Source organism: Canis lupus, chromosome 1, assembly GCF_048164855.1.
Source record: "Canis lupus baileyi chromosome 1, mCanLup2.hap1, whole genome shotgun sequence".
In the NCBI taxonomy this organism is placed as follows: domain Eukaryota; kingdom Metazoa; phylum Chordata; class Mammalia; order Carnivora; family Canidae; genus Canis; species Canis lupus.
In genome coordinates, this window is record NC_132838.1 from 43018485 (window position 1) to 43037872 (window position 19388).

General features: G+C 38.1%; 1 protein-coding gene across 2 annotated transcripts in view; it reads left to right on the forward strand.

Moving 5' to 3' along the window:
* The window catches only part of ESR1 (estrogen receptor 1), a 290055-nt gene that overhangs the window by 45282 nt on the left and 225385 nt on the right, over nt 1-19388 (forward strand). Inside the window, exon 3 of one of the 2 annotated variants that reach the window (XM_072828041.1) lies at nt 3854-4044. In XM_072828041.1, the coding sequence (XP_072684142.1) occupies nt 3854-4044 (191 nt within the window). Of the gene's footprint in view, nt 1-3853; nt 4051-19388 lie in introns of both variants that reach the window. The other variant, XM_072828035.1, reaches the window with a different exon arrangement.

Here is a 19388-nt window from a genome sequence, read left to right on the forward strand (position 1 = left end):
AAAGAAAACCAGAGCCGGGGACATCACAATGCCGGATTTTGAGTTGTACTACAAAGCTGTGATCATCAAGACAGTGTGGTACTGGCACAAAAACAGACACATAGATCAATGGAAAAGAATAGAGAATCCAGAATTGGACCCTCAACTCTGTGATCAACTATTACTCAACAAAGCAGGAAAGACTATCCACTGGATAAAGGACAGTCTCTTCAATAAATGATGCTGGGAAAATTGGACAGCCACGTGCAGAAGAATGAAACTAGACCACTCTCTTACACCATACACAAGGATAAACTCAAAATGGATGAAAGATCTAAATGTGAGACGAATCCATCAACATCCTAGAGGAGAACACAGGCAAACTTTGGAAGGAGTCTTGGTGTCCATCGAAAGATGAATGGTTAAAGAGATGTGGTCTATGTATTCAATGGAATATTACTCAGCCATTAGAAGCGACAAATACCCACCATTTGCTTTGACGTGGATGGAACTGTAGGGTATTATGCTGAGTGAAGTAAGTCAATTGGAGAAGGACAAACATATGGTCTCATTCATACGAGGACTATAAAAATAGTGAAAGGGAATAAAGGGGAAAGGAGAGAAATTAATTGGAAATATTAGTGAGGGTGATAGAACATGAGAGATACATAACTCTGGGAAATGAACAAGGGGTAGTGGAAAGGGAAGTAGGCAGGGGGTTGGGGTGACTGGGTGATGGGCACTGAGGGGGGCACTTGACGGGATGAGCACTGGGTGTTATGCTATATGTTGGCAAATTGAACTCCAATAAAAAAATTTAAAAAAATACCATTTACAAAAAGGCAACTACTATATATTTCCACTTTTCTGAATTATCTAGAGTAGTCCAACGCATAGAGATTGAAAGTAGAGTGGTGGTTGCCAGGGCCTGGCTGGAAGAAGCAATGGGGGATTGTTTAATGGGTGTGAAGCTTCAGTTTTGTGAGATGGAAAAGCTCTGGAGATTGGTTGTCACTAATGTGAATAGCTTAACATTATTTAACTCTACACTAAAAAAATTGTTGGGCAGCCTGGGTGGCTCAGTGGTTTAGCGCCACCTTCAGCCCAAGGTGTGATCCTGGAGACCCGGGATTGAGGCCCACGTTGGGCTCCCTGCATGGAGCCTGCTTCTTCCTCTGCCTGTGTCTCTCTCTGCCTCTCTCTCTCTGTTTCTCATGAATAAATAAATAAAATATTTAAAAAATTAAAAAATGGTTAAGATGATAAATTTTATGTTATATTTATCCTGCCACAATTTTAAAACTTGCAGTATTTTATTGTGCAGGGATGGGTGCAGGATGCTTGATACTTGGGAACTTTTGATGGTGCATATGTTATTCACGCCTGCCTGCCTTCCTTCCTTCCTTCCTTCCTTCCTCCTTCCTTCCTTCTTTCCTTCAGCAAATATGTATAGAATACCTGCTGTGTGCTGGGCCCTGAGCTAGGTATTGAGGCTACAGTACCTAAGATTTATAAGGCACTGAAACTGTCAGTGTCAAGCTTGCTAACTACACTGCCCCCCAAAGGCACTAAGCTTCTATAGTTAAATTTTTAGGGCTGCTTCCTAAGCACTGGAATAAGATGTTAATAAACAAACAGTACAGAATTTTGAGCTTGATTGGGGAGAGGGGAGTTCAATAGCACTGTGATGAAATGGAAGGGGATAGGCAAAAGAATATGAACTAGAATTGAAAACTGCAAGCTAGTGTCTCTAAAGATATTAAAAAATAAAGAACTTCCATTTGAGGCTGTCAAACTAAGAGCTATGTCATTTAGAATGGAAAAAAAAAAAAAAAAAGGCCAAATCAGAGATGCTCAACTCAAGGAGCCAGTATTTTGTGAGTATTATGGCAAGCATTGTTTGAGAACCTCCACCACAAAATTGTGGACAATATCAATGAGTGATCAGGGCATGGAAGGGTAATAAAATTTCAGCTAAAAGGAAAGATAGGGCTTGTGAAAAGGAGGGCCAGTGAAAAAGTCAATGTGGTTTGGTTATTTGGGTGGGGAGTAGAAGCTGGAAGCATGAGCTTCTATAATCAGAGACCCTGGAAGCTCTATATTCAGTTCACTTTATCTCATCCTAGGTTGCTTTGTTTAAATTTTATTTTTTATTTTTTTTAAAAATTTATTTATTTATTTGAGGAAAAGAGAGAGAGAGAGAGAGAGAGAGAGAGAGAGAGAATGAGCAGGGGGAGTGGCAGAGGAACAAGCAGACTCCTTGCTGAGGGAGGAGTCAAACCTGGCATCCCAAGACCCTGAGATCATGACCTGAGCCAAAGTTAGACGCTTAACCAACTGAGCCACCTGCGCACCTCAGCTCTCTCTCTCTCTCTCTTTCTTTTTTTTTTAGTGTTTTATGGGACCCTTCACTCCATGTATCCTTCCAATATCTTTCGACTTTTCTTCTTTTCCTGTATACCCTAAAACATTCTATGAGTTCATTTAAGATATTACCAAGTGCCAACTACATACCAGGTACTGTGTTGGGCTCTGACCATACAACCTCAGTTCTCTTCCACTGCTTTTATTCAGTTGCATATGCCTAGCAAATCCTGGATTGATCTAAGTTCCGGTCCTATATTTGGTTAAACAAGAGATGCAAACTTCATTTCATCTCCTTTTCTGACCTCTTTTCTCTCTGTCTTCTTCAAGGTGTCTTTGTTGAGGCTGTGCCTTCTACCTGTGACTTTAATCCCAACTGCTAGACTTCCCTTGACTTTGCTCTGTTCTGCCTTACTTTATAGCCTCAGCTCTTCCCTCTCTACTGCCCATTCCCTTCATTCTAGATGAGGCTTCCACTTCCATTCTGAAAATCCTTTTTTATCTTTATGTTCTTTAGCAACCACCCCATCTCTTTCTCTACCCATTGTCATCCAAGTTCTCAGAGGAATGGCCTTCACTCATTTTCATTTCCTCATACTCCATTTACTTTTCCACCCACTGGCTTTTGGCCTGTGCTTGGACTCATCTACTGAAATTCCCTGCTGAGGTTCCTCTTCGTCAAATCTAACTGCATTCCATCAGTCCTTGCTTTATTGGACTTCTCTGCCCCATTTGGCAGTATCAATCACTGTTTCTTCCTCCTTAAAATTTTTGACTTCTTCATTTCCTTGGTTATCCTAGAACGTACTGTTAATTCTCAGGTCTCTTTCTGGGATATATATCCTCTGTGCACTTTTCTAAAGTTAGAATAATCATTTGTGTTTCTCTGCTCTTCTTATTCTACACACTCTTAAAGAGCAGTGTTGAATATTGAATGGCACCTTGAAGGTATAGTCAAGTGATAAAAACTGGTATCCAGGGTTACATGGTAATGATGACATAAAAATTTGAATTGTTACCTTTCTATAGATGTTCTATGTTGTTCATCAGTTCATTTGAGTTTCAAATGCTCCAGCTGGTTTATACTTTTTCTCTATTTCCTAAAGATCCGTAGTGTGTGTAGAATTTGAATAACCATTGGTCTCTGATGATTTTTCATTAACTGTGAATCCCTGAAAAAAAGTGAATAAATCTATTAAAAACCAGCTAATTTCATTTTGTCATTTTCTGAATAATATATTCTGGTGTAGGCAGTCCATTTTTTAAGCAAGTTTGCAATAAACAATTTCCCCTCAAGGTTAATAGAATAGGCAAACACCTTTTGCTGTAACAGCTGGCAAGAGGTAATGAAAGATTAGCTTACATTATGATTCATTATTTCAAAATGTCAGAATAAAGTGGATCTGCTGCATCCCCCAAGCCTCTTATTCTTTAGAAGAGTGTACATGTTTTGCTTTTCTAATGTTAATAGATTCACTGTTTTTATTTTTTCCTATTTCTTTTTTTCCAGGCCAAATTCAGATAATCGACGCCAGGGTGGCAGAGAGAGATTGGCCAGTACCAGTGACAAAGGAAACATGGCCATGGAGTCTGCCAAGGAGACTCGCTACTGTGCAGTGTGCAATGACTATGCCTCAGGCTACCATTATGGAGTCTGGTCCTGTGAGGGCTGTAAGGCCTTCTTCAAGAGAAGTATTCAAGGTAATAGTGTGTTGAAAACAACTTATTTCCCTTTAATCTTGAAGGGAAGCAACTGAAGAAAGAAGGCATATGAGCAGCCATTTGTAGTAGAAAACACTAATACCTGGTAGGTCCATTAGTATCTCTGGTAGAAACATGAAGATAAAAAAGTTCTCGGTAGAAAGAGTTGACAAAGACCAGGGTAGTTGTGGCTGGCTGAGTAATTATGCTCCTTCCATTGGCAAGATCCAAGCAGTCTTGAGCAACTCAACAGGAAGGGGATTTTAATAGCTGGGTTTCCAGAGGTCTGTGCTCAGATATTCATGTGTTGCAGGCAAGGGGGCTTATACAATACATGTAATACGAATTGTCTGTACATTACTACCTTCCACCTTGGTTGTGTCCAGATATGGATTCTGTTCTGATCTTTGCTCCAGAGCACCAGTTCTTTGCATCAACTCTAACTTGACTTGTTCTTCTCTTGTTCTTCCTCCACCTCTTTGTTGTCTCAGTAGATGATATGACTTTTGCTAAAATGAGAAGACTCAATAGCTGGTGACCTGTAATAGGGGACATATTATCAGTATAAGCAGTTAGTATTTACTTGTAACATTTCATTCACCTGTGTGCCTTGATCCTTTTTTTATATGTGGCTTACCAAGTCACCCTTATACTGACAGCTGCAATTTATTTTTATTCCAAGAATGTCTATATTGTTGCATTTTAGAGGATGCTCTGGGAGAAACATCAATCATTTCTACTACCCAAAATATCTATGCTAAAGATTCTTTGTCTGACAGGCATAGCAGTCTGACAGGAGTTTAGGTTAGCTGAATTAACTTTATCTTGGTTCATTTTATATATATATATATTTATCTCAGTCCATTTTAAAGCAGTTTTTTTGACAGTTCTTACTTTCAACATCTTTTAGAAATCTACTGTAAGATTTGCACTTTTTTTGTTGGGTTTCTTAAATAAAATTAATGATATTCTCTGATAGCAAATTTTTGTTTATACATGTATACACACATATGTAATATATATGTATAAATATATATAAATGTATACATGGATATGTATATATACACATATCTATGTGTTAAAACAACATAGATTATTCAATTTTACCAAATGATACTGTCTTAATTTAGAAAAATGGCATTTCTATTTGGTTTAAGTTAGGATAAGCCCTGAAAGGTCTTTCAACAACCATATTCATTTGTGATATTACTGTTTATTTGCTTTTATATATTCTAAAATAGCATTATTTTCACCAAATATTTAATCTGGTATTGACAAATCATCTGACAGAGGTAGGTTTAGTGAACAGGTTCAATTATAAACTTGACTTATCTGAAACTGAGTTCTCTCATCTGTAAAAATCATTGATAGCAGTGTTCAGCGACAATTTTTTTTGTAAAAATCCAGATAGTAACTATTTTAGGCTTTGCAGTCATTGTTGCAACTACTCAGCCCTGACATTGTGGCCCATAAGGAGCCATAGACAATATATAAGTAAATGGGTGTGTGCCAATAAAACTTTATACACAAAAATAGGCCAGAACTGACCAGAAATGACCTATGAGCCATAATTTGCTAACCCTTGATTTAATGCATGGAAAGGGAATAGATGTTTCTAAATCTAAAGTTTTGACTATTCATATTTATTAAAAACTTACTCTGTACCTGTGCTAGATGTTCTGAGAGAAATCAAAATATGTGTCAGACATAATCTGTATTCCCACAAAATTTGGAATTTATTTGGGAAATTTATTGGGGTGGCAAAGATACTTGTTCTTATGATATAATTAGAGAGTAAGTATAGGTGAAGTGCAATTATATGATAAAGATAAGGAATATAATAGAAGAATATAAGAAAATAAATATTTTCAGTTATAAAGGTCAAATTACTAAGATTGAAGATAAAAAGGACCTGTCTTCAAGGAACAATACCAATATTCTCACAAATTATTTTTATCCTATTTGTTCAGCATTGAAGATTGTACTGTATAACTTCACATCATACTGAATACTCTGAGCATTAAAGTATCAGAGCAAAAAAAAAAAGGAAAAAAGAAAAATACACTTATAAAAATAGTGAAGGAAATGTGAGCTAATAAAAAATGTTTTATTGGTATATGGCATTATCAAAAGTTCAAACATTTAAAAAAAATTTCTGCTTACTCTTTGATGGTTAAAATATATATCTTATCTCCATCTTACATATACAGACTAAACAGTGGGATTTCATTGTACTATAAATTATATAAAATTGTACTATATATAAACTGCATAAGCTACAATTTCTGCCTGGCTTCAGAAACTTCGTATTATGGTATGAAGTCACTTAAATAAGCTTTACTAAATGAGGTGAATATTGAGTCCAAAGTTTTAGAAGAAGCATAGAAATGAGACAAAGATAGTACCTTTAGACATGAGGAGGGACCTTAAAAATGATTCTGTTTATTAATTCATTTATTTATTCATTGATTGCCTCTACTAGCCAGAACACTGTGGAAAGTCCTGGAGATAAAATTATAGTAAAGACATAGTCCTCATTCTCATAGACCCTAAAAGGTAGTGAGAGAGTTGTGCAAAAAAAATTGGCAACTAAATTACAGTGTGACAAGTGCCAAGATGAGGATGAGTGGAGGGTCTTATAGAGGAGTCCAAATGTCACTCAGTCCTGTTGGGGGTTGAGTCAGGCTATGAGAAGTTTTCTTGATTTAAAATTAAGTCTGGAGGATGAGTCGAGTGAGCAAAATAAAGGAGGGGATGGATGTTCACTCATAGGAATGAGCATATAAGCAAAGACCAGGAGGTGAAAGGGAGTTTGGGGAGCTCTGTGAATAGAAATTAATGAAATTAATTGATCATTAGATTAAACAAAGACATTCTTGGCCATATATTTATTCTTAGATTATGTAAAAACAAACTAATTTATTTCCTTTTTACTTGAATGGTATTTCTATGTATTTGGCTTGTTTGTGCATATATAAAGGAAATACCAGAGCAAGTTCACTGGTTTCTTGTCCCATTTTCTCATTGTAGTTTTGAAAACTTGCAACTAAAAAGTTTTTACTGAACTTCTTTGGCTCTTTATAAGTCATACTGCCCCTCAAACCTATTTAAGGACAGTGAAGGGTCTGATATGTAGGTAGAAACTTCTGAAGATGCTGTAGCTGTCCCTGTTTTTCTTGTTATTTAAGAAGAGAGCTAGAAATGAGTATCCATCAGATTACTCTAGTGCTCTAAGTGTTTTAGTTGAAGAGGTAAAGTGTTTGATTTGAAAGCATACAAATTTTCATCCACTACTTACTGTATAAACTTGATTACTCAAAAAATTGAGTAATGGCTTTCAGTTGAACATTTTTTTTTAAAAGCAAAGTCAAGGATGCTATTTAAGGGAGGGGTAAAATGGGATAGTACATGAGCTTGTTAATCATTGCAGATGGAGAAGCAGTGTTTCTTAAGTTGTGTTGTAGGCAGAGACCTTGGATGAGTTATATAAGCAGATTTGATTATTGGTTCAACAGCCCAGTACTACCTTTGAATATTATTCCAAAGGACAAAGACTCCATTGAGCTCACTGCTTCTCTGACATTATTATTTCTAACGGTCATGAGGTACAGTGGAGTCCCAAGCCTATTTGTATACCACTAGCTATGCTGCCACTTCATATTATCTTTCTCAGATGTACAAAGAAGATAATTAACATTAGATCAAACAGACATGGCCCAGGCAGGTGTTGATTTAAAAGTTAGCTGAGGATCCCTGGGTGGCTCAGAGGTTTAGCACCTGCCTTCACCCAGGGCGTGATCCTGGAGTCCTGGGATCGAGTCCCATATCAGGCCCCCTGCATAGAGTCTGCTTCTCCCTCTGCTTGTGTCTCTGCCTCTCTCGGTGTCTCTCATGAATAAATAAAATCTTAAAAAAAAGGGTTAGCTGAGACCAGAAGGACATCAGGTGGTATCACAGTGGAATCTGGTTATGATTCAAGGTAGTGAGGTGTTAGGTCCAATAAGGATAACTGACAAGCATTAGGTCTTGGAAAGCATGGGAGGGGGAGGGGAGAGAATTCCAGCACCCTGGATAGCTCCCCAAACAGCAACTGAGGGTAAGCAGAGCCTGACTTTCTGAAGAACCTTGCCTATTTAGCTGGTTCCATCCACTTTGTAGAGCTGTATTAAGAGAGAATTTAGGCCTTTTGTGCTTAGGAAATCACCGTTATTCTTCTAAGACAGATTAGTTTTTGCATATAGTTTCACATTTCTAGTCACCTTCTGGCTTGACATATGTACCCATGCCTGGAAAAGGCCAGCGGGTGGGGAAGAAATGGAGGCTGCTTTCTCATCATGTAACTATTTTATCTCTGGAATCCTTTCAGAGATATAGCTCAAAGTTGAGGCCTTGATAATATATGCACACAATAATACTGAATTTTGATCTCTGTATTTCACACTTGCGCCTCTATCATCTAGTCTCCATGCAACAGCAGGAGAAATCTTTTAAATATATTAACCAGGTCATATGGTCTTTCCCCTAAAACTCATACTGCACTTAAAGTCCAGATTCCTTCCTATGGCTTCAGATATTCTCCACTATCTTAAACCTGCTTATTTCTCCCCACTGTTTAGTGCCATCCAGCTACACTGGCCTTTCTTTTCCTCCAGCACACCAACCATGTTCCTTCCTCAGGACCTCAGCACGTTTTTCCCTCTGCTTGCAACACCCACATCTTTACTTGACTGGCTTCTTGTTATTCAGATCTCTGCCTAAGATCACTTTCTCAGAGAAAAAGATCATGTCATGTCATGATTGTGTCAGTATCTTTAGAGAAGTCTTCCATGATTACCTTACCCAAAGTAATCCTACAAACATTTGCCGCTTGTGTGTGTGTATGTGTGTGTGTGTTTTATACTCCATTACCCTTATTTTTTAAGGCCCTTAAACCATTAATGAAGTTCTCTTATTTAATCATTTGGTTGATGATTGTCTTTCTGTACCAGGTGCTGCTTCCCCAGATTCCTGCCTGAACCTGAACGTAAGCTCAGTGAAAGTTGATGTCAGGTCTGCTCTGCCCTGTTGGTTACTGTTACTCCAATGCCTCTTCTAGTGTTGAGTACACTCTACTCACATAAGTAGAGTATGACAAACGGTCAAAAGAGTAGTAGATAAGACCTGCTAGAGGATCTCAGAGAAGGAAGAGATTTCACTGGGTAAGGCTGGCAGGAGAAACATTAATGCAAGTGGCATATTTGATATAGGCCTCGAAAGAAATGAAGGATTTCCATACGTAACAAGCAGTTTGGAAAGTAATTCCAGAAATGTAAAATGGCATAAACCAAGATAAGCTCAGGGAAATAAGCCTTGAGAGAACAGAGGGCTATTGTCCTCTTTCTGCCTCTTTACTTTTCAGCTTTAGCTTTTTAAAACTAGGCATTCCCCAGCATTTGCAGTCTCTTTACCTTTCCATCCTTTTCTCTAACCAGTTTCCTAGGTGGTCTCATGCATATCTGTTTTGGGCTGAATAGTGCTTCCCCCAAAGCCATATTGAAGCCCTAACCCCCAATACCTCAGTATTTCCAAATAAGTCATTGCAGTTAAATAAGTTGAAGTCATATTGGAGTAGGGTGGACCCTTGATCCAATAGGACTAATGTCCTTATTAAGAGGGACATTTAGAGGGGCACCTGAGTGGCTCAGTGGTTGAGCATCTGCCTTTGGGTCAGATTGTGATCTTGGGGTCCTGGGATCGAGTCCCACATCCGATTCCCCACAGGGAGGCTGTTTCTCCCTCTGCCTATGTCTCTACCTCTCTGTGTGTGTCTCTCATGAATAAATAAATAAAATCTTAAAAAAAAAGACAGGCAGGAGAATGCCATAAGACCACTGAGAGAGAGATTGGAGTAGTGAATCTATGTGCCAAAGAACCCCAAGGATTGCTGGCAAAAACTAGAAGCTATAAAGAAGCAAGGAAGTAGTAGTGTTTCCCACAGCTTTCAAAGAGTGCATAACCCTGCTGACAACTTGATTTCAGATTTTTAGCCTTCAGAACTATGAGATAATACTTTGTGTTGTAAAATAGTACTTTACATTTGTGGTACTTTGTCACAGAAGCCCTTGGGAAACAATATTTAAGACCTCAAGGGTCACTACTATGCAGATATCTTCCACATATAGCTCCTGCCTCAACCTGGCTTCCTCAGGACTCCCATGGATCTTTTTTTTTTTTTTTTAAGATCTTATTTATTCATAGAGACACACACAGAGAGAGAGAGAGAGAGAGAGAGAGGCAGAGACACAGGCAGAGAGAGAAGCAGGCTCCATGCAGGGAACCTGATGTGGGTCTTGATCCCGGGTCTCCAGGATCACACCTAGGATCATGCCACCGGGGCTGCCCCTCCCATGGATCTTCATCTGACACTAGCCACTCCTCTGGGGAGTGTTGTTCCCTCAGGCACTTACACTTAAAACCTTAGGGTCAGTTATCTTTAGCTTCTTACTCCTGATGTTTCCCATCAGAACTGTAGTGGAGTTCTGTTGAGATCACTTCTCTAATGTGTATTTGTCCAATTCTTACTACCTTTTCCCAGGCTCAGTGCAAGAACTTAATTTTTCTTTTTGCTTTTTCTCCTTCACTTAACCCCTTGCTTCATTTGGTTTTCCTTCTTCCAAGTCATTCTGCATACTGCCAGTCTCCTACTGTGCTTAAAGAAGATAACTAATCATGTCAGTACCTTGTGCAGAAGGCTCTAATGACTTCTATGGCCCAGAGAAGAATCCTTCGACCACCATTCAAGGATTTCCAAGTCACCATTTCTACTTTTGAAGTAATATTTTTATGCCGGACTACCTGTTGTTACTCCAATATGAGCATTCCATTTCTTTGCTGGGAATTCTTTTCCAAACCTACGTGTAAAAGCTCTTCCTATTCTAGTCAGGAGTCATTGTCATCAAACCTTCTCTGCTGTTAATGCAGAAGTTCTCTCTCTCTTGTGGCCTTCTGTGTCTAGGACTGCAAGTACTCGTGTAGATGTGTCTTTTCTTCTTACCGAATGTGAGCACCTCACAGGTAAGGTCCAGATCAAGGCCTTGTATTGTAGGAATCACTCAGTGAATAAAAAAAAAAGTATGAGAGGAAGGTTAGGATCCGTTTGTGGGCCTCAGGTAACACCAAACCATTACATTTTTTCAGTCATGGGAGAGATGGGACAAGATGCACTTTAATTAAGATTAACCTCCCAGAGGCATATAGGAGAGATTACAGAGGGAGAGAGTGGAAACATGGCTGGTATTCTAATATTTCTGGGCTTTTGGGTTTCTGTGAAATGAAGAAAAAAGGGGTTAGATGGAAGGATATTATAATGCAAGAATCTATGTTGTTTTAAGGTGATTCAGTATGAGATGTCTGGGAGAGAAGGAAGTTAAGAGGTTCACATACAGAGGGAAAATAATAGCATCATCACCTGAGCTGAGAAAAGCAAGAGAAAGGCCAATCAGAGAGGGGTTGTATGGTAAGTTCGATTCCATACATACTGGGTTTGACATGGTAGCTGGGTATCCAGACAGTATTACCCAGCAGCTACAAAGAGATAATTAGCACTCTGCAGACCATCCAGGGCTGAAGATTTGAATCAATTGCCTCAATTATTTTGAAAGAAACTTGGTGAAAAGAATGGTTTAACTACTTTCTGAAGGTTGCCCATTATTAATAGTGGAGAAATAACTCCGGAAACTTCCTCTTGATTCTCATAATTATGTATTATGAGTTCCCTGCATCTTCCTAAAACCTTGTAAGAAACACTCTCATTATTCAAAGTGTATGTTCAAGGCCCTTCTAAAGAGGAAAATGACAAATTAGCCCAACAGGGCCAAATGCTGCTCTCAAGGAGTTTACAATTTAAAAGAGAATATGCTAACTCCATCATAGTAAGCTGTAACAAATAGTAAACAGCAGGAATAAATATAAGCATTTTTATGATTTTCAAATAAAAAACAGGTTTTTTTTTTTTTTTTTTTTTTTATGGTGGGAATCCACAGGCATCTTTTTGGACCCAGAGCTTGCCTAATCCTTCCATTATTTCTACTTCTCATTTTTCCTTTACATCTTATAGTAACATGCATGTTGTACAGCAAAGAAGTAAGACCATTGAGGCCAAAGGGCAGGAGAGTTTCCATGTGTACATATATAACTATCGTGTAATTTTCAAATGAAAGCATTTGTGATGAAACGTTTTGAAAGAAAATCCTTACCCCTAGGTATTGGTAAATGTGCTAGATGTTTGGCTCCTGGTTCTCATCAGACAAAAAGAAAGGCACAGCCTTGAAGTTCAAGAACTGAAAACTTTCTTCCATGTAAGAATGTCATTCTCCTTACTGATTTTAAGTGCTTGTTACTCTACAGCTAGAGTATGAAATTTGATGTATGTGCACATGAATGCATACACTGGAAGAAGGCCTCAGAAAAGCAAAATCATAGTCTTTTTACCTGTGAAATGATAGTGGCTCTTCCTTTTTCTCCCTTTGGCCAAGTAATCTTTATCTTGGAGATAATTAAGACAAAATGCATCTGACAAATAAAATCAGTATAGAACCCCTATTTCTTGGCAGCTCTTGTGGACACAGCTGAAGCTTTCAGAGGGCTTTAAAAACCATGGCAACAAATGCCTTTGAAGGGTAAGCAAAGGTTCCAAATGTTTTTAATCACTGGTGTTTTTTATGCTACCACTTCAAACATTCTTCTCCATTTTTTTGTTCATCTGATTGAAATTAAATTTCCAATTTCCCTACTAAGTGGTTCTGTCCTGGTGATGGCATTGACTGTTTCCATTAAAGTGGTAGAGTTTGTGCCCATATGCAGTGGTTACGCATATCAACAATTCCATTAGAAAGCCCTATTTCGCACAAAATTTCGCACAAAATTATAGATAGTCTTTAATTGGCACATTTTCAAAGGGCATCAACTAGCCCTCACAATTACGTGTTGACATTGTTCTTACAAAACCTACCAATGGTGGCCCAAGGCCCAATTCTGCCCAAGTTTCTTTTCCTTCATAGAAAGCTGCTGTCAATACCCTTATTTTTATTTATTATTTTTTAAAAAGATTTTATTTCTTTATTCATGAGAGACACACACAGAGAAAGAGAGAACCAGAGACACACAGGCAGAGGGAGAAGCAGGCTCCATGCAGGGAGCCCGAAGTGGGACTCAATTCCAGGTCTCCAGGATCAGGCCCTGGGCTGAAGGTGGCACTAAACCGCTGAGCCACCAGGGCTGCCTGTGTTAATACCTTTAAAACGCTATATCCTTTTAAATAGAATGGTCTGTTTTTCTGATACTCATTCAGAAAAAAGTATGCTTTGAGATGTAGGCTGCTCATTTCTGAACTATATAATATACCTTACTATTTCAGCTCTATATACAGGTTATACTATAACTTCCTTGCAGGCAAGGACTGTTTTTTTGACTGAAAAATAACATTCAAGAAAAATCTACTTCAAATAGGTATATCATCTAATTTGTAAAATTTTTCTTGCTATAATGTTAATTCTCTCCTCGTGTGCAAGTTATAGGGCAGATTATATATATATATATATATATATATGTATATATATATATATATTTTAAGATTTTAAAAAATTTATTTATTCATGAGAGAGACAGAGAGGCACAGACATAGGCAGAGGAACAGAGGGAGAAGCAGACTCCCTGCAGGAAGCCTGATGTGGGACTAGATCTCGGAACTCCAGGATCACCCTGAGCCGAAGGCAGACGCTCAACTGCTGAGCCACCCAGGCATCCCAGATTTGATATTTTTAAAGGAAAGAAATATTTGACTTGAGAGAGAATATAGTGAGGAAGAGCACTTCTATTATTTTCCCCACATTTTATTTTTTGTTAGCTGCAATAAAAAGAGATTTTATTTTTTTAGTTGCTAAGAAATAAAGGAAAAAAGAAAACAATTATTATTAATTATTAACTATAATATCTCTCTGCAATTAGGTACTGTTCCCCATTTTCTTTGAGAAAGAATACATGGATTTAAATTTTTTGTCTGAATCATTTGGCAGTTTCAAAATCATGTATGATGTATTAGGAAGTATGGAGTGAATGGGTGGCTAGATTACATATATAAATATGAATTTTTTTGTGATTGAAATCTAAACACAGTGACTTAAAATAATGGCTGCATCACTTCAGTATATTTCATTAAGTGACACATGCAATATTTTCCTTATACGCCAGAGAATATAAATTACAATTCTTAAGATAATCAGATTTCATGATTGTTTTGTTCCTTTGACACTTCAGACTTACTAATAAGGAAATTCATTTGAGCAGTGTGTAAGAGTGCATTTGCCACTACTGTTAACCAATGCCATAGTGGTACCTTATAGTCATCATAGAGATAATTTTCTCCTTTATTTTTATTTATTTGTTTGTTTGTTTGTTTGTTTATTTATTTATTTATTTTTGATTGCTAGCATGCCCATTACTCCAGGGATACCCTTGCCACTGCACAAGCCCCTGCAGACCAGCTCTGTCTTTTCCTCTACCTCATGCACAGTCCCTTGCACTGCTCCAATGCTTTTCAAGTTAATTTGCTCCATGTCATCACCAAACCCTCTGGGACTTGTGTTTCCTTACCTGTGTTATCTGGTACCTACCATTCTCTCCCCTTTTCACCACCCGACCTGACTTCTGAGGAGTGTGGCCTCTCTTCTACTGGACTCAGTTCTTGGTTTTTCTTACTGTACTCGTCCAAACACATGTGTGCACACCCACAGACCTCTCTGCATGAGTTCCTCACAAATGCAAAATCTATAATCCAGAGACCCTGAAGTCCAATGAAGGATTCAGCTTGTGCACAAAGGGAAAGGTTGTAATAATACATATTACACCATAGACAAGTTAAACACAGCACTCTAAGAGATGTTGCAAAGCAGGATACAGGAACAAAAGGGTGTTTAGGAGAAGTTATAAGTTGAGAGGAGGGAGCAGTCACAATGTTTTGGAGTATATCCAAAGACATTGTGGAGGAGATGGTGCTTCAACTGGTGTCTGTCCTGAGGACCAGGCAGAGAATTCTACTGATAATATGTTGTGCTCCATGATTTCTTGTTGTGATTTACATCCTCCCTTCTGCATGTTCCATGCTGTGCAGTGATATATAGTATTTTAGAAGAATGTAGGTTTTCAAAAACCACACATTTAAAAAACATATTCCACGCGTATATCTGTACTGCTATTATTAGCAATTAAATCTATTATGTATCCAGAAGTTAATAATACTTTCTTCATTTCCAGGATGTGAGTAGTGTTTTATTTCAACTTATTTTTGAAGTTGGACCTGAGTGATGTTAATAAATATCTAAAGATGTTCCTCTGTAGTAATATATTCTGGAGGTAAAAATATGTGATAGTTGATGCAGAAGAAAACAGTTGGTCCCAAGTTAAGGTATATTTAGGGAGGCTTGTCTTAGACTTCATAATTTTTATGTTTGCAACTTTCTTGATATTTTTCCTGGTTTTAGTTTTATGAGATATTTATGAAGGGATGTTTTTTAAAACAACCAGAGACTTTTGCTTTCGAGAATTGACATAAACTTTTCCATCATGTGAACCATTAGTAGGTGATAAACGTGTAGCAGCAAACTTGATCTTGGAGAAGGAAGACAACAGTTTGGTTAGTTTTCATCAATTGTGTGCAGGATATTTGAAAGAGTTCATTTCCCCTCCCTCTGTTCTCTCTATAATACTTGGTCTTAAGGTTGGGACTATTGATGCAGTTGGTGTATGCATGAGATGCCACAGTGTATGAACGTAAATCCCAGAAACGGGTTTTTTTCATTCTGCTGCCTATATTTTTAAAGATTTTATTTGTTATTTGGCTGAGAGAGAGAGAGAGAGAGAGAGAGCGAACACAAGCACAAGCATGGGTACCAGCAGAGGGAGAGGGAAAAGCAGACTCCCCGCTGAGCAGGGAGCTCAATGTGGGGCTCAAACCCAGGACCCTGGAATCATGACCTGAGCTTAAGGCAGGTGCTTAACTGACTGAGCCACCAGGGTGCCCTCATTCTATAGCCTATTTTGGCAGTATTCCTTCCTGAGTTTTTGTAAATCCAAGGGAGGGGCAGGAGAAGCAGAGTGTGGCTGGCTGGGCTTTGGGACATGGGGATCCATCTCCTTTTTCATGCTTTTGTTCCCACATCTGGTTTCTGAACCAGTTAAGGGTATCAGAGTCACAATCCCTAATTTTGGATCTGTTTTTCCAAGAAATACAAATACTGTTAAGAGCCTTGTAGACCATCATTGCTCATAAAATGCTTCTTAGTTTTTCTGAATACGAGATAGGAGAAGGAGCTTGAGACAAAGGTTTCTTGTAAGCACATTCTTTTATGTTTGAGTGTATATGTGTATATTTTGCATATACACATGCACATGAACATAGGTATATACATAATTATGCATATTCATATACATACATATATAGAGGGAAAGGAGTATGTACAAATTTTGGAAATATGTACTATAAAATATTAACAGTGAGTATCTCTGAGTGAAAGGATCATGGCTAAATTGTATTATTTCATTTATGTACATTTTAATCTTCCTACAATAAGCATTTTTTACTTGTAAAAACAGTATTTTAAATATCTATGTTGCAATTGATTAACTGATTTCACACTAGTATTTTCCTTACTCCTTTCTAAGTAGAGAAAGATTATTATGTGCCTAGCAAATCTTCATTCTTTATAATCAAAATGTCTTTATTCTTTGTTTGCAAGAGGACAAGTTTGCATTGAAGTAGAGCTTTCATTTTATTATTCATGAACCCAAGCGATATTGCATCAGGTGGATATTAGGTAGCTGAGTCCCACAAAATATTATTTCTTTTGAGTTGTTGAGAAGCTATAACAAAGGAAGAGAAAGAAAGGCCTTGTGTTAATGATACCACTGGGATCTAGGTCTTTAGAGTAGCTAACCAGACCAACAAGGATGAAGTATTATTGTCATGCAGCCAAACAATGATTGTTTACTCTGACCATACGTCCCAGGGAGCAGGAGCCAGCCTCTGGGAGGGGCTGGGTGTTACCACTTTGTTGATTGCAGTTGCTTGGTAATAGAACTGAAACCTTGCAGAAAGGAAAAATTGCAATCCTGATGCCCAGATGTAGGGGCTCTTAACTTCATTTTCATATTTCTCAGATCCCATTACCTTCAAAAGTCTTCTTTATAATCCTAAAAGATGCCCTCAAAGTCTTAAAATTTAGTCATTCAAGATGACTAGGATTAGTGAGAATTTTTTTCCTCTTTGATTTAAATATGGCGGTACAACCATTGAAATTCATGAAGCTCTGAGTTGGGATTTGGCTTTCATCCCTTGGTGTCTTAGCTTTTGTCTAAGGCGCTAGACTATGTATGCATTAGATTGACATTTCCAAGACCTTTCAAGAACAAGGAGATAAAATTTGAGATCCTGCACATGATGGTGGTTATATTGTTCCTCAGTGTCCGCTAATTGAGTAAGGACATTCTGACAGTTAGCTTTCATGAAAGGAGTGGTGCTTTCCAATACATTTGCATCTTAGTTTGCCATGAAGCCCACACATATTTGAATTACTGCATACATCAGGCCAGTTTGGAGACAGTGCTTGATTGTCACCTTGAATGTCTGCCCTATACCATGAACTCCCTGTGCCAGTGGCACCAGAAGCAACTGATGCAGCTCCAGCAATTCATTCTGCTCCTACTTCTTTATTTAGAAATTTTGTATTTTTTTAATTTTGAAGATAGTTGGATAAAAGGTAGGAAAGTCATCTTGAAGTAGCTGGAAAAATTGAAAGCAAAAAGTTATCTTTGACTCTAATGGACTAATCACTGTAATGATTCTATTTTTTTTTGTTAAAAAGTAAATCTATATCTTTAAGAAGGCCAGAGGATAGAAAAATCCCCAATGACAAGGTGCTGACACTGTCTTTTGGTCTACACTATCTGAAGTCCCAGGAAGTTCTAAGCTCTATGTTGGCTCCTGGCTGCCCCAGTTCAGGATCAATAGTGCAAACGTAGAGCATCTTCTTGCTGCTCATGTGCCCCTAGTATAAGCTGTTTCTTCTTTCCACAGGGCAGAGACAGAATATTTTGTTGCATTAACTCTTAGAAATATCACAAGCATCTTGGTGATTTTCTTTTTAGAGGTATTAAATTTTCTCTCTCGACTTGCCTAATGCTGGAGCTTCTTTATTCAAATTAATTTTAGTTTTTGAGGTCATTCTCTTTTAAAAGCTCTTCATTTCCTTTCTTTCTTTTAAAAAATATTTTATTTACTTGAGAGAGAGAGTGTAAAAGATGGGGGAGGGAAAGGGAGAAGCAGACTCCTTGCTGAACAGGAAGCCCGATGTGGGGCTCGATCCTGGGACCTGGAGATTACGACCTGAGCTGAAGGTAGATGCTTAACCAACTAAGCCACCCAGGTCCCCTAAAGTTCTTCATTTTCACCACCCTGAGAAGAGAGCTCTTTTAAAATACTGTCATGACTACTAAATCAGTTCATTTACTCTTGTAGAATTTGCTTACACATGGCAAAAGCTTTAAGAGCCAAGGAACCATTGACATGGACAAGGTAAAGAAAGTTGGAGGGGACTGAGGAGCAGAACAGGATCATGGGATGTGCATTCTGGCAGCTGATGTGGGTCCTGGCCTCACGATATGGAAAGGCTGCTTTGCTAGAGGAGAGACAGCAGCTGATTTGGAAGTAGACCTGGCAACCAATCACAATAGACACACAGGATTTTGAGGGCAAGGACGGGGAGGATTCTGAGATGTTGAGTCAGGATGCTTAGATTTTTTTTTCTTTCTTTTTAAATGGTGCATTTGGACGACTGAGCAATAAGACTGGAAGTTGAATTTGAGATGTGTCCTAGCCTACTATCCTGCTTCTTGATCCATTCCTGTTTGTACTTAGTATTTTATCTGTGAATTAATATACTACATTCGATTGCTTTATTCTTTGCCCTAATGAGTTTAGCTTTGTATTTTAAGAATGTACAAATTCGCTCACACCTGGTCCAGTGGAGTCCCATTTAGGATTGCCCTTTTGCTTAAAACTGTAACTGGATTAGGGATTGCTGTGATTTATGCTTCATGGTATGAAGTCACTTAAGTACTTAATAGTGTATTTAAAGTGAAAGGAATAGAAATTAAAGACTGAATGATTTATCGAGAAATAACAGGTCAAATTGATTTATTTTTGGAAAACTTAGTAGAGATTTGTTCCTTTCTTCAAAATCTGCTTTGTTTCAATTACCAATTAAGTGGGGTGAACTATTATAAGAAGGTGTATGAGTCAGGCTACGGTAGCA